Below are 15,772 nucleotides of genomic sequence, written 5' to 3'. Positions count from 1 at the left end.
GTTCTAAATAACGTTTAATGTGTAATGAACGCCCATTGTGACAAACCCACAGGCAATTAGCAGACAACTCTGGCAGTTCCTGTCAGTTCTTTAGAGGATTTTAGTTTGAAATTTCCTATTTTTGTTCACTGTACCTGCATTTTTCCACCCAAAAAAAAAAGATTTGGTGCTGGACAGGTACTGTAGTTAGACAGACAGAGATAGCGACTAGCTGGTAAACATAGCGGGACATTTAGCAGTTTAAGAGCAAAATTTCTCAGACGCTGGTAAAGTCCAAAACAAAGCTAAACGGAGAGTGACCCCAAATTAATGAGTGTCATTAAGAAATGTTACAACTTAATGAGGCGATAATATGCCGTGGTTATATTTACAGCTTGATGGGCTGCCCCAAGTTGGCAAAGAAAAATCAGTTAGTCCTACCGTAGGTTTAACATTTGGCCTTTTAGAAATACACCCAACATGAGCATACCATTGTTCATTGTTGACGGCTTTTCCATGATCAAAATGTGAAATTTCAATTAATTTTGATCAAAGCATATTATTATGATTGTGTTGGAGCTTCATGTGGATTGATTATCAATCAACAACTCAGGCACATAGTCTGTTACACATAAATGAACACAAACCATAAATCAAGTCAAGCGTCCTCATTTTCAAGTTTATATCTAATAAGTAATTGTTTTCAAAAAGTAAATAGAAAAATCGGTTTAATTTTGTGAAACTTCACCATAGCAGTTTTTGGAATTTATAATCTCAGTGATGTGATTAGAGCCATGAATCAACAAATAAATCCAATCAGACAGAGGTCATTTATCTCTCAGCCTCTAAGATGAGTCTGACATCTCTGAGCAGACTCATTAAACAGACTATTAGATTTCACAAATCTCTCCTCTGCTCATGAAGGGAAACCGAGGGAGAAAAGGAGAAACACTGCAGCACTTAAAAGGGGAGATGGAGGAAGCTACTCATGTCAGCCTAATTAAATGGAATTTCAGCATAATAAGAAGACCCAGATCAATAAAACAATGCCACAGATTAAATCAATGGCACAACAGGATGCACAGTTGTATGCCCATTAGACTGTCTGTCAACTAAAAGAGGCTTTCCTGCAATGTTTTAGGCTACAATCTATAGCATTCTGTGACCTACCCAGGCCTCATTTAATGCAAACTGCACAGGTCAATACTGTTAAAACTGCTTATTCCCATTTTTCAGACAGCTATTGCTTAGATTACACCAACAATGAATGACAATTAAACTGTTTATGGTGAGCAAACCATTAGTGTTCATATTTTACAGCTCTCAATGAGCCTCCACACTGAGACTTACAAACTACAGCAACATATTACTACAATAGATTACCTTTTAATGTCCATGCCTCTATATATTAAGAGGCATGGAAACCTTATCCTCAGGCATAGCCTAGGGTAAACTGTGATAAACCGGGAATTTCCGCTCAGAAAGATTTCTCTATATATTTTGAAAAGAGATGAGAAAAGCTTTACATCATTCACAGATACTGATCTGCAAAGGAGCAGACATTTGCCCTGTACACCCACAAGGATGTCAATTTGACAAACTATCCTATACAAAGATGGAGTTAATTCAGGGTGAAAATAGGCTTCAAACATAAAAAATATATATTTTTTTGTAATGGAATGTATTCTTACTGTGGAAATATATTTAAATCTCTAATCGGTTTCCATGTCTCTTCTTCCAGGATGTGATCTCCTCCCTGCAGGACCGCCTCTCACTGCGCTACATTGAGCACTTTGCCTTGGTGTTGGAGGCAGGTGGTCTGGACCAGAACCAGAGGTTGCATCTGTTGCAGGAGAACCAGCCTCTGACACATGTAAGAAACCCAAAACAGGAAAATGTGTGTAAGACTGTGAGTAAAAAAACAGTTTCAATTGGTTGATGTGTTTGCAAGATCAACAGTATGAAAGCATTAACAGCAACCCTAAGCTATTATGAAATGTTCATGGGACAGGGATTTTCTATGGTGTGGCACTACTGCTCTTCTGTTGGTCAGCACATACATCTGAAGTGGTGAAAAATGTGATATTGCATGGGTCTCGCACATGGGTGTGGTTGATAGCGCCCCTTACGATATTTTAACTAAGCAGCCCCTGAAGTAAGTTTCACCTAGATGTACAAAATGTATTTAATATGTTGGGACATACAAAAATACCTCTGGAAGTTGTAAACTGTAAACCCAACATGAAGGCAGCCATTTTGAGATCAATGTGCTATTTATGGCAGTTTTTGCCATTTCCAGGCACTGTAACAAGGCACTGTTTAACAAACTCCTCCTACAGATTTCACCAAATTCACCATTTTAAATTTGGTCAGTACAATCTCAGTTTTCATAGAACCATGGTGTGGCGGCAAAAAAACACATTTTGCCATGAAACAGGAAGCTGTTGTAATTTGAGCCTACATTGTCCAATCTGCTCCAAATTTCACTTGCTGGATAAGAGTCCACGTTTAAACACATCTGCAGGCCAATATTGACTCATGGTCGTAGCGCCACCTATGTACTTAAGGAGAGTTTATATGCATAGAAAGAATGCTGCTATATGCGCCTTTTGGATCAACTAAATATGACCTATTATGTTGACATATTGGCTCAAATAAATGTTATCTAACATGTTGATACATTCTGGAATGTCTCAATGACCTTGGAGCCTTGAGATCTGTGTTTGTTTTGTGGGTGGGACATGTGGCTATAACATATAATGACACTATATGCATGACATACATTGATACCACCATATAATCCTCACTTTGAGAGACATTAGTCTCTCACAATAATTTGTTAATTGAGCAATCACTTAATTAAACAATCAATGTATCAATCAATACAAGCAAGGGCAAAAAAAAAGTATTTTATTAACTTTTGGCCAATCACAATTATGTTTTTGTGTTGATCCGCTTACCTCCTACATGATATATCGTCGATGTAGGTTGTACGAATAAATAGATGTTGAATAATATGTAAGTGTGACAAAACACATCAAAGTAGGCATTTGACTATAAAATGCAATTGAACAAAATATAACTTAACACACTTAATTTGACGGACATCGCTGATAATACAATGGCATCAGATATTGGTATTATTGTCAAAAGTTATGTAATGTAGGCTGTGCAGAATACTTTGGAAGTAGCACTTTCTACTTCTTACCTACAGGATATTCTCTCCTTTGATATACTTTGATATAGCAGCTCAAATGTGGATAAAAAGCCTTAAGACCTTGATGATGCTTTCATGGCGGCCATTTTGCACAATTCACCAAGAAGTTGTTGTAAATTGAAGGTACATTGTCCAATCTGCCCCACGTTTCTTAGGCATGATAAGGGTCCAGGCCTCAGGAAATTTACATGCCAATATAGGCTCAGTCATATCGCCACCTACTGGGAACAGGAAGTTGCTGCAAATTGACTGTACATTGTCTAATCTGCCCCAAAATTCTCATCTTCATAACAGTCCAGGCCAGAGGACATCTGCATGCCAATATTGACTCTGGTCAAAACGCCACCTATCGGCAAAAGGAAGTCAGTCTCATGTGTGAGATTGACATGAATTTAGTGTGTGGTGTACACTTCATATAGAGCAACAATATGCATGTTTAGCGCATGTACTCTATCTCTGCATTGTGGACACAAGAACTGCTGAAAAATTTACAATACATTGTGCAGTGTCTGGCTGTCGCAGAAATGCATGACAGGCGTCCCGCCAGTACTAATGATGTGCCCTGTTCGCCAACCAAAAATTCTACTTTGTTATGTATGACTAATGCCAAATATGTACTTGGTTATTCAGCTGATATTGTTGTATTCCCTTAGGTGGTGCATAGAACCTATTTCCAAGGGATGAAGTGTCTGTTCCGCATCTGCTTCTTCCCCAAGGACCCTGCAGACCTGCTGAGAAGGGACCCTGCTGCTTTTGAGTACCTCTATATACAGGTAAAGCACTGGATTAAAGGAGGATTTAAAAGGATGTCATTCAATCATATGACATTGTTGGAGAGCAGCCTCCTCGAAGAGCAAGGGCTTTGACTGATTTTACAGTTAAAAAGGTTGCATATGCCAGAGTTAGGCGGGCAGAATGGGTCTGTTGCAGGCTCTCCAGAAACGCCTTCAGGTTAACTTTAGATATCCAACAAGTTTTATGAACTTGGAAGCTATCCCTGGCAATTAAACTAATGCTAAGACTTACAGAATTATTCCAGTTAACATTGTTGTTTGCAGTCATCTTTGTACAAAACAACATGTTAACATGTCCTAACAGAGTCGCAATGATGTCATCAAGGAACGCTTTGGCATGGACTGGAAATCTGACATCACATTACGATTGGCTGCGCTCCATATCTACATCACTGTGTCCTCCGCGCGGCCTAATCAGAAGATCTCTCTGAAACATGTTGAGTAAGTCCACAAACTAAATTAGCCTTCAAATGAACGTATGAGAAATTACAGACTAACAGTGATGTATTGCATTTTACATCATTAATAATTCTGTGTACCATATCAGTGAATCCCACAGTGAAGTTTGTTCATTCAATAATGTCTAAATGATTAATAATTAATCCCAATAGTATTAAAAACTGAAATTACTCAAGGATCATTTTCCCTAGGTCGTTATGAGACAAAGAAATCCATTGCTTTGTGAAATTACATCTCTCCCTCAATTTGTTCATTTATTCTCCAAAACCTCAACCTAGCAAGTAATTAGCTTTTGCCATCACAACCACAGAAGCAGAACAGATCCACTGTAATAGACTTAGGGTGGCCATGTTGAGCTAGTAGTCAAAGGCGATGTATTTTTGGCTCACTGTGTCTTCCCGTGGGACGAAAAACCTTTGTGTTCTCAGTGGGGACATCTTTCCTGGACTCTGATTAACCACTCCACTGTTGTTTTTCTCTTCTGTGTATACTCTTCCATCTTTCTCTTTGCTCTTGATCACAGAAAAGAGTGGGGACTAGAGCCTTTTCTTCCCCTCACTTTGCTTCCAACAGTCAAGGAGAAGAATGTGTGCAAGAGCCTGTCTCAGCTGCTGAAGACCTATCAGCATCCACCACCGTCAGGCAACAAGGTTCATCCATCTAAAACATATCTAGGCAATTCTTTGTGGAGAATTTTACTTACTTTGGATATACTGAAATTATACCACATTTATAAGCATTGCAAATACAGACCTCTCGCCCATATTGCCATACTATTGATTACCATTAACATTTAAATCTCAACATTTCACTGCTTCTTTAGGGGAGATTTTAATTAATTGTATTATATGGCTATGTTTGCTTCATAACTAGTCCTTTTTATTAGGAAGTCCTTCTTCTCTATATACGTAACTGTTGCATAAGACTTTATGATCCACATCTGTGGCTCAACAGTGCCCCCAGGAGGACAGTGGGATGTGCTGGAGGAGGCTTCCTCTCTTAAAGATGAGCATTTCTTGTTTATCATTCTATTGACAGGTCCCTCCTCTCCAAGGAAAGCTGCAGTATATGCGCGTACTCAACGACCTCCCACCTTTTGGTGGCATACTGTTTCACACTGTTGGACTGGTAATACATGTTTGAATCTTTGTCTACAGAAATACAAATGCACCTCTTTTGCTTAATTCTTTGCTCCATTCAATTTCCTTGTGTGTCTTTGAAGCTGTGCATGTTGTCGCATAAATAAACTTGTTCAACATCTGAAGGAATTGTCTAAACAGCAGATTTTTAAAAGGTATTATGTGATGTTCCAATATACCGTATTAAATATAGACAAATAATTTTAAACCTCTTGTGTTCTTCAACAGGATGAGAAACAATCAGCTACAACACTGCTTGTGGGTCCTCGACATGGTATAAGTCATGTTATTGACCTGAAAAACAACCTGACAACAGTTCTGGCTGAGTTCAGTAGGGTTGTCAAGATCCAGCTCTACCGAGAAAGCCAGGGAGTGGCTCGTGTGGAGGTGACAATCCATGAGGCCAAGGTATTACAGCCCTAAAGATGCACACTATAAGTACATATGATAATGACAAGACACCATGTTGCAGTAGGGAAAGTATTTATTTTCCATGCTATCTCTTTTGTGGTTCAAAATTGTTCAACAGTTTTATACATTTTATTTCATCAGGTCATTACAAAATGAGCAGGCAATGCTCATTGCCTGTCCCCTAAATAGTCTCCTAATTCCCCTCCCTCCCACCCCTTGCAGCCCCTTGTCCTACTCATGGAATGGCCTGATGCCAGTAACTTTGCATGCCTCATCTCTGGCTACTACAAGCTGTTTGTAGACCCTAAACGGACCATCTACTTCCGGACCCCTGGTCAGTCTCAGCTGACCAAGGCAGGTATGTTAGAAGACTTTTTGACTTGTAGTGACTTTGAACACATGTTCTGAATAAGCGATATACATCAATAAATTACCGAAAACATTATTGTTTACTTAAAAGCTGATGATGAAACATTCATGTCACCCATTTAGAGTTGTATAATTGTCTTTCTTTCAGCATCATGTTAGAAAACTGCATGTCTGGCAATATTTGGTAATCTTCATTTATGTTCAGTCTACATGGACATTGATCTGCTTCTTCATTGGCTGAAATCATTACCTGTAGTAACCAGGTTATCCTGGAACTACCATCCCATGGCGCCCTCTGCTGTCTCTCCTCTCATCTCAATCTTGACTCATTGGAATGGGATTCTCCATATTTCTTTTCCCAAGAAAGATTGACCTTATGGAATTTTACAAGTAATTAGTTTCATATACATATATATAATATATACTCATCAGACATGAACATATCTTCTGCCATCTGCTGTAGTCCACATAAAAGAAGGATCATCATACCATCACATTCCACCAGAATCTAACCCTCCAACCTCAAACAAACTTCAACTATCAACATCCATCTCTGAAATAACAAATAAACCCCATGTGACCACCAGCTGTCACCTCTGCTTTCCCATCTGGATCTTCTCTATACCCCTAGTTTTTACCACCTCAAACTTTCCACTGCTCTGACAATTCTATCCTCAGATTACAGAAGCTCCCACCATGCTCACCCACGTTCTGGGGCAACCAGCTTGCCAAGTGGAGGGCGGCGAGGGGACGAGAGGGAAAGCTCACACAGGGAGTCAGGGTCTTCAAGGGCCCTAGTTCCGGCAGAGCCTCAGCATCTGGGCCTGTGTCATGTCCACCTTCGAGAACAACAACAATTTCAAGAGCTCCAAACACACGCTGAAGCTGAACTCGACATCAATGAAAACTTTATTTCACATGAGCCCCCTGGGCGACCCCGCACTAAGTCAGACCCGACCCAGCAGAGTACAGAGGAAATAGCAGGGGTTTTAGAGAGCCCAGCAGTGGAGAATGCAGGATTCAGAATCCGAGCCCAAACAATGTGTCAATCCCAGAAAACCTCACGATACTTTTGTGACTCCTGCAAAGCCAGGCATAAGGCAGAGGGTCTGACAACAGCAGTGAACAGTAGTGGGAGCTCTGGGAAACACTGCTCCAGTGCTTGTGCCTCCCGAGATGGAGGCGCTGTTGACCTCATAGCCCTACCGCCCCCAGGGAATGAAGAGGAGGATGAGGCAGATGGTGGTGGAGAGAAACTGCAACCACCACTACCTGCTATTGCTGCCCCACCACCTGGCTTCAGGGACAACAGTTCAGATGAGGATGACTCAAAGAGACTGAGGAAGGCTCGAACCAGTGCCAGCCCTGCGGTCACCTCTGGGAAGCTGGCCCAAGCCAAGGAAGATGTGCCTGTGACCCTAATTGACAACGTGGCCACGAGAACAGTCCGAGATCATGCCCAGGAGCTTGATGATGCTCTGGTGTCCACCTTACAGGCACTAGAGGCTTTGGCAGCCTCTGAGGACTACCCCCATCACCCTCAACAGCCAACACAGACTGCAGGTCAAAAGCCTCAGTCATGCCACGGCCAACATCTCACACACAGTATTAACAGTAGTATTGATCTAATAGTGTTCCAAAGTGTTACTTTTTTTATCAAGCAATATTACACAATACCTTTGCAGTACACCATCTTTTCATTATCTTGTGAAATGGCAAGACAATCCTGTAATCTCTTAATTTTTGTCGTAGCAAAGCATGTACAATAACTGGAAAAAACTGAAATTAAGTTAGAAGGTTCAAGACAACCTGAGGTTGCTGAACAACTTGACCAATATCCCAAACTAGAATTATATTACAGTCAAGCTGAAAATACAATGGAAGCAACAACAACAATAGCTGATAATCACATAATGTGTGTCGCAAAAACATGTTAAAAAACAAGCCCCCATTATCAAAAATAAAACTTTTTAGAAATTAAAAATTGCTGATAAATTTCATGAATATAGAGTAACAACATTTGCTAGTCTTGGCACATTTATCATGTGCATCTGCATGAAAAAACAGATGTTCTTTCAGGTGGGGTGAGGCAAGCCCACTGGTGCATAGATCTGTCTGGAAGGGGGTTATATATCTGACCCCAAAGCACTGATTTTGGGAACAAATCCAAACTTTTCCAAAACTATTTTTGCTGTCTTGTAATCAAGATGAATCCACTCAACTGAAAATGTTTTGATACCTGACTGACTAGAGTAAATACAAATATAAACTTCCAATATTTTTGCGTTATTAATATTTGTTGTGTCTTGATTATCCTAACAGTGTGCTGTTTGCCTTCATCCTCAGGGCTGATTGTCTTAGCTGCCATTACACCCGAGTCATCATTGGACTCAGGCCATGAGACCAACTCTTCTGAATTGACTGATGTTTCGGAGATGGTGTCGGCTATGAAGCAGAACCAGAACCAGGCCTACCTGCTGGCTCATCATATCAACAAAGAACGTATACTCTGCCGCCGTGACTTTCCCCTGGCTATCCCTGGCTGCACTGCAAAGACCATAGGGACTGGGGCCTTCTCTGTGGGGCAGATTCGTGCTGGCTGTCCAACCAAGCAAGTAATTCTCAGCAAGACGGTTCCCTTTAAAGTCAGTCCCAGTCAAGACTCTGCAGTACTCAGTGTTGTGACAGAGCCGGGGGGCAATCAAGAGACTCAGACGGAACAGAAAGCAGAGATGAAAGCAAACCCTGAGTCCACCAAAGCAAACACCCCTGATCGCCCTTCTAAATCGCCTGATAAATTTAAAGTGTCTGGTTCTTCACTGACAGCTCAAGTCAGTAAAGATCAGAAGTTATCAAATTCTTCTGGGGAGACCCTGAGCCAAAATCTTTCGGAGGGTATAAAGGGGAAGGCAACAGCACCTCTTAATACAGACCCAAGCAACACAGCCTTACCTATCCTCCAACCTGTTGACAGAATTGCTTCTGCCAAGATTTCTCCCACTAATATGTGCCAAGATGCCAAGACTGCCTCTAGTGAGACCATGAAGCCTTCACGCTCTACAGAACTTTTGCCAGTTGACGACCTTTTCTGCACATGCCCAATGCAACAGGAGCCTGGGCCTCAACTAAGACTAAAAGACCCACAGGTTCAGAAGATAGTGGCATTTCAATCCTCCTCCCCCACAGATGACGAGCGTCTTCGGGCCAAAGGCCTTCAGCTTGCTAACAGCAAGGAAAATGCAGTGAGAGTAGGAGCAGATCCTAGTTTGGCAAAACCCAGCCCTCAAATACAAACCAAGTACTCTCCTTGTTTACCTGTAAAAGCAGAGAGAAAAGAGGCAGCTGAAAACAAGACTGAGAGTGCCCCAGGTAAATCCCACCCTGAGTCACAGAAATGCCCCATAAAATCATTACCTATTTTAGATGATCTGACAACACCTAGCCCCTCTGTAGATAAGGTATCCACTCTCCCTGCCAGAGACTCGAAGATGCAATGCAGTGGTAAGGGGAAGTCCCAGCGCAGTGCTCCTTTCTTGAGCTTTAAAAACCTTCTTTCAGCTACGTTCCCGGCACGAATGCGACGAGAAACAGATGAACGAAGAGCTCAGTTGCAGAAAGTCCGCCAGTATGAACTAGAGTTCTTAGAGGAGCTGCTGAAACCCAAGTCATCCCAGGGAGAATTTTTGCCCCAGGGATCGTCACCTGTGCCCTCAGGCACTCCTTGTGCCTGCCAGCTCCGCACCAGCCCTGTCCTAAAAGCTCCAGGTATATCCAGAGAGCAGCGACGCAGCTGTGACTGTAAGCGAATGTGTAGGGGCATGCGACTACCTGACACACCGGTTGGATCCACAACAGAGACACAACACAGAGGCAGAGAGAGACCCATCTCTAAAACCCCTCCAGCAGTCTCCAAAGCACCTCACATCCAAGGTGCTTCAAGGAGACCTCAGACCTTGGAGATCAAGACCACACGAATACGCTCTACCAGTCTTGAGTCAAGAGAGCCTAGGGGAGAGCAGGGTTCCTGCTTGCCCACCTGTACTTCTCAAACCGATTGCATGGGAGGTCCACAATATAAGAAGCTCCAGAGGCGATACAGCATTGGAGAGCTGGATAACAGCACTAGCACACCTGTGTATGCTGAGGTGAGACCCAAAGCCAAGAGTCTAGAGAAGGAGATGGAGAGAGTGAGGGCCACAGGGCTGAGGCTCCCCACCCCAGTAGAGCCGGTCCACACTCAGTCTCACCAAGCAGAGGGGAAGGGTAAAAAGGGTGTATTTTTCATTCAGGGAGAAGAGCTATTGCGTGAAAGTAAAGAAGGAACTAGCGAAGTGCTGCTGACCATGCCCAGTGAAGACAGTGATGACAAGGATAAATGCTGCTCATTCTGTTTCTGCTACAGGAAGTGTGAGGCTGCAGATGAAAGCAGTGAAAAGGATGAGCTCTCATACTCCATACCCCTTCAAGTCCTTCCAGGCATGGAGCTGGACTCGCATACCTTTCCTGTAGTGAGCAAAACACTCCAGGTTCTTGATGCAGAGGATTGCAGTGGGGAGGAAGAGGAGGAGGAAGAGGAGGAGGAGGAGCCACAGACACAAGAGATTGACCTGAGAGCCTGTGGGACAATGGAGGGGAGTCTTGCACGGGTACAGGCTCTACAGGATAAAAGTTTCAGCTTGCCTGATGGTTTCCTAAATGCCCAGTTGGACGCTAATGAGTTGCTAGCTATTCTGCGTCAGTGTGCTAACAGTCCACAAGCTGAGGGCGAGGCTCGCCTTCAGCCCTCACAGATTGCAGAGTACAAACAGGAGCTGGCGGTGCGCTTCAAAGAATTCAGAGCATCTTGTCGACGAGTGGCAAGTGTTGAAAAAAGCCCAACACGTATGCTTGCTGTTGTCACAGCCAGCTTTCAAGTGTTGTGTGAACTAACTCAGACCTTCATCAAATTGGTCAGGGGGGTTCGTACAGAAACCCAAAGGCTGCAGCTGTTGAGAAAAGTTGAGGAAGTAGCTATCAACTACACTTTGCTTCTGCGTGCAGCAGAAGAATCAATGGGGCACTCAAGCAGCTTGCCGACAAAATCAGTGAGCCCTCAAGTTTCCTCCAACACCAATAACATGAGCTCACTCACTCGACCCATCAAAACTCTGCCTGCCCAGTAAGAATACATCTGGCAGGGTGTGGGTGGCTCCTCTACCCAAATTCATTATTTGTTTATTGTTTACAATTTTTAAAAGACATGCAATGACTCATCCTCCAAAATTGCAATGCAGCTGTTCCATCTCATGTTTACAGGCCCTGAGGTAGCCTCGTGGATCTTGTTTTGAAATATAAAGATACACCAAACTAATGCACAATGGATTAAGAACCCTATAACAGACTGGGTGATACAGGGCTAATCACCTTATATCAATATTCACAATATACATAAGTCATTGAAGTATAATATTTTATATGTGATGTATATTTGGGTTGTGTCTACTTAGCAAATAATATAAAGTTTTGTGAAGAAAAAAAGTGAAGAATATATTTGAAATGTATTGAGTTAAGAGAACTATAAAGATTATAATAAATCATCAAATAAATGTATACTCTGGACAAAAATACTTCAGAGAGCTCGTCAAGTAGCGACATCTGTAAATTGCGTAGTCCAAAGCGTTGGCTGGTTAGATGGTGATGTGTTTGTTTTTTGAAAATATTAACTGTTGTAATGCAAAATGGAGATCTCTGTTGGCTATGGTGACAATGTCTGGCGTAGTGATACATGAGTCAAAATGTAAGTGACAGTGTTGGAAAATGAAAACTGCTGAAAGACGACAATGACATTTTAAACTATATTGACTGACAGAGGCCCATTCTCTCACTATAACAGTGCAGGTATGAAACACACCCGCTCTGGGCAGACAATGTAGCAGAGACCCAAGTCACAGTCTTATCCACTGTACAGTAATGAGTCGTTACCTCACTCAGCTGTCGAGAAGGGATACCCACACTGTACTAAATAACGCACGGTGTCTTTTACACCATCACTGATCCATGGCTCACTTGCAACTCACTTGTCCTGAATTATAGTTTTAAATATAGCCATCCACTTGCAAGTGGGTAAACGTATCACTAGAATTTTGCACAACCTCTGAAATTAGCTCTGAAGTTGAAATGTATCTTTTAATGTTTGATTAAGTGTTTTTTATTCCCACTGCTGCTGAAAACCTCACTTGAGTCCACATTACCAGTTTTACATAATTCATCACCCCAAAGCTACAGTTTACCCGTTTTCAAGGATCCTTAGTTTTTAATTCAGGTTTTCAGATAAAGTATAAACTAATTTGCTTTCTATGTGCTGTTATACATTGTGCAATCTAGCAAAAATATAAGAAACACACAAAGTAGTTTTCTATGTATTTTAATAAAACTAACACATCTGTTTCCTGTCTGAAATCTTCTTTGTGTCTCATCCTCTTGTTATTCCTTGAAATTAGTCAGAGAGACATTATATGTACTGGTCTACCATGTATACTGGACATACTGTTAAAAGAGAGTACTGTTAAACCAAATCAATCGTGACAACTGGCCTGTCACAATACTAAAGATAAGAAACACAATATTGCTGTTTCTTGCACAAAATGTATTAGTCAGTCCTTTGGGATATAATGTGGTTGTCCAATGAACTGCAAAGATTTATAAAACACTATTTATGATGTTAATATCCAGCCTGGGAAAAGGTATTTAACTGTTTGGTGGCAAGAAACAAATTTAGGATGCTAAGTTTCACACTGTGCAAACTTGCAAATGTCCAATATTGAACAAAAACTATAAATCAATGGGGGGTGGGGTCATTTAAATGCAACAAATATTTCTAGCCAAATTATGGCTTTTTTACTGCTGTAAATCTGAGCCACTTACAACTTTTGTTTTCAGCTTTGATGATTGTTTTTAAATGTGACTGTGACTATTGTGAATAATGTGATTATTCATCAATATAGTTCCCCATACTGTAACACTTTTCATTTTACACTGAGAGTTTGACCTTCAATGTATGACAGAAATCAGGATATCAGCTTTGTTGTACTTTTTTCTTGGTTTCAGAACCCATTGGTATTGTTTACAAGCACTCTCTTTTAACAGCTGGTCCTTTTTCTGTTGATGCAGCATTTTCCATAGGCATATGCAGTGTTTTCTCTTTCACTGTACTGCATGTTTTTATTTACGTATTAGACTTTCAGGGGCAAATACTTTGATCATTGAAGGTGATGATACTGTTTGTATGGATAATTTTCCATCTCTAAAGTGGAAAAAACAGGCAAAAAATAAATGTTAGTGTTTTGCAAATGATATTCAGTATGGAAATGTATTATTCTACACAAATGTAAATAATAAGATAACATATTTGAGAGAATATGACACTTTTAAAACATTACCTGTACCATTAAGATTTATCCAAACTATTCACTCTTTTGTAAAAAAGGAAAAGATAAAACATGTCTGTAAGGTAATTATTTATAGTAGTAATGTAACATAGAGACTAATAGCAAAACATATATTTTAATGAGTATATATCGAGTATAAAGCATGGGACATGTTTATTTTTATAAACAAAAATATCAGACAATGTTCTCTCATCAGCTCTTGAATATTTTAACATTCTGATAAACATTTTCTGTGGTTGTCATTGTTCAGTTGCTTTGCTAAATTATGTGGATTTGTCTGTGTTTCATTCACACAATGAGCCTGCCATGGCTTGATCCATTGTTTCTTTATGTGCACCTATTCATTCCTGTCTTTATTTACTGTCAATGATCTTGTCGTCACTGTGGTCTTCTGTCTGTGTACAAAGTTAACTCATGTTTTACGAGCAATAAAGTATATAATATAAACTCTTTCATAGAATTTGGAAATGACATTGCATGCAGTAAACTTTCAGTAGTGACAAGGTGTCCATTAGAATGACTTCGAGCAAATGACGTCCAGTGAAAGATAAATAGACCGAAAACATCTCTATTGTGGCTGCCAGCAGGTTCTTGCTGCTTTCGCTGTATCATTCATTTGCCTCTGGCAAAAACTGATGTTGACTGAACAGTGCAAACCTTGAAACAACACCAACCATTGACAGTAAAATGGTTTTGCGTCGTTGACATTTTAGATAGGTTCACACAAAAAAAATATTATTCATGTTATTCCTAAGCATTTGAAAAGCAGATTGAGGCTGAGCCAGCCACCAGACTCTCTTGCGCTCCTTTGCCATAAAATGGCAATAAAAAGTTTTAATATTTAGTAAACTGGAAACGAGAAAGATAATCCACTACATATACAGCTGTCTGTGGATGTTAGAGATCTCACACTTTACACACCAGTCAAAACTAAACACAGTAATATGCCACTGCTAATAGTTAATTAACTGTAGTGAGTGTGAAATGTCACAGTAAGAGGTCTTGGTGTCTTGGCTGGCTCACTGTCACACTTCCTTGGCATATTAGGCCTACTGGGACATTTGAATTGACCACAGCCATTGACGTTATTAGAACCACCTGTGATTTTCCTACTTTAAAAGGTCAGAATGCTGTGAAAGTGTGTGTAGGCCTACTTACCACTTCTGCATTTTGGTGAAGCACATTTGTTGAAGTCCCATGTTGTCGCTGAGGTCTTAAAAGGAAGTGCCAGCTAGGCACACGCCAGAGATCACTGCCAAAATGACAGTTAGATTTAGCTTTAATGACAACACAAGGGGAATGTTGTGTTACCTCTGAATCTAGACAGACTAAATAGAACTCTATCCAACACATGTGGCACATTGGTCTACATATTCACTGCAGTGCCTTCCATGTATCAGTAAAGGTGGTGAATATAGAAGTCCGTATTTCCAACAGATTCACAATCTATAGACATTTTTCACAGTTTGGAGGAAATGCACACGTGAAACTGATAACATTAACGATGGCTCAGTTCCATTGAGTTTCCTAGGAAGCATTTCTAGTGAGCCAGTATGCACAATACCAGGACCGAAGTGGGATGCTGCCATAGTTAATGCCATTAAATATAAACATGTCAAAATGTCTGCTGTGAGTTTTATTGAGGCTTAGAGAAGACACTTCCGCGGTTTACAAACACTCACGTTACCTTAACGCCAATAACCGTGTTTGTTATGAAACAATTTAGAAAATATACTACCAATTTGTGGCAATAACAAGTACAACTCCAGGACACGGGGCCGTTAAAACTTGGTTTATCTGCACAACAATGTTTTGGCGTTAACTCACTTTGCGCTAATAAATTGCATTAGCACGTTTAGGTAAGCTTACAAAGGTGAAGAAGACTATGGATCCATGGATGTATCTCGCTCGCACGGTCACGTGCCCCTGTTCTTGGCTCCTCTGCCCGGAATGACGTCATCGCGGCAGAACGTAAAA

General features: G+C 40.9%; 1 protein-coding gene across 2 annotated transcripts in view; it reads left to right on the top strand.

Annotated features, from left to right (window-relative positions):
- Positions 1–14,212, top strand: part of frmpd3 (FERM and PDZ domain containing 3) — a 74,633-nt gene extending 60,421 nt beyond the window's left edge. For both annotated transcript variants that reach the window (XM_068714556.1, XM_068714557.1), the window contains 9 exons: positions 1,721–1,852; positions 3,850–3,969; positions 4,295–4,431; positions 4,973–5,099; positions 5,488–5,577; positions 5,817–5,996; positions 6,222–6,357; positions 7,047–7,931; positions 8,715–14,212. In XM_068714556.1, coding sequence (XP_068570657.1) covers positions 1,721–1,852; positions 3,850–3,969; positions 4,295–4,431; positions 4,973–5,099; positions 5,488–5,577; positions 5,817–5,996; positions 6,222–6,357; positions 7,047–7,931; positions 8,715–11,530 — 4,623 coding nt within the window. In that variant the 3' untranslated portion in view covers positions 11,531–14,212. The remainder of the gene's footprint in view (positions 1–1,720; positions 1,853–3,849; positions 3,970–4,294; positions 4,432–4,972; positions 5,100–5,487; positions 5,578–5,816; positions 5,997–6,221; positions 6,358–7,046; positions 7,932–8,714) is intronic.
- The last annotated feature ends 1,560 nt before the right edge of the window (positions 14,213–15,772 follow it).

Source organism: Cebidichthys violaceus, unplaced genomic scaffold, assembly GCF_023349555.1.
Source record: "Cebidichthys violaceus isolate CVI_PGR_0920_01 unplaced genomic scaffold, fCebVio1.0.p SCAF_2, whole genome shotgun sequence".
Classification (NCBI taxonomy): Eukaryota; Metazoa; Chordata; class Actinopteri; order Perciformes; family Stichaeidae; genus Cebidichthys; species Cebidichthys violaceus.
This window is presented reverse-complemented; position numbering and strand designations above follow the sequence as displayed.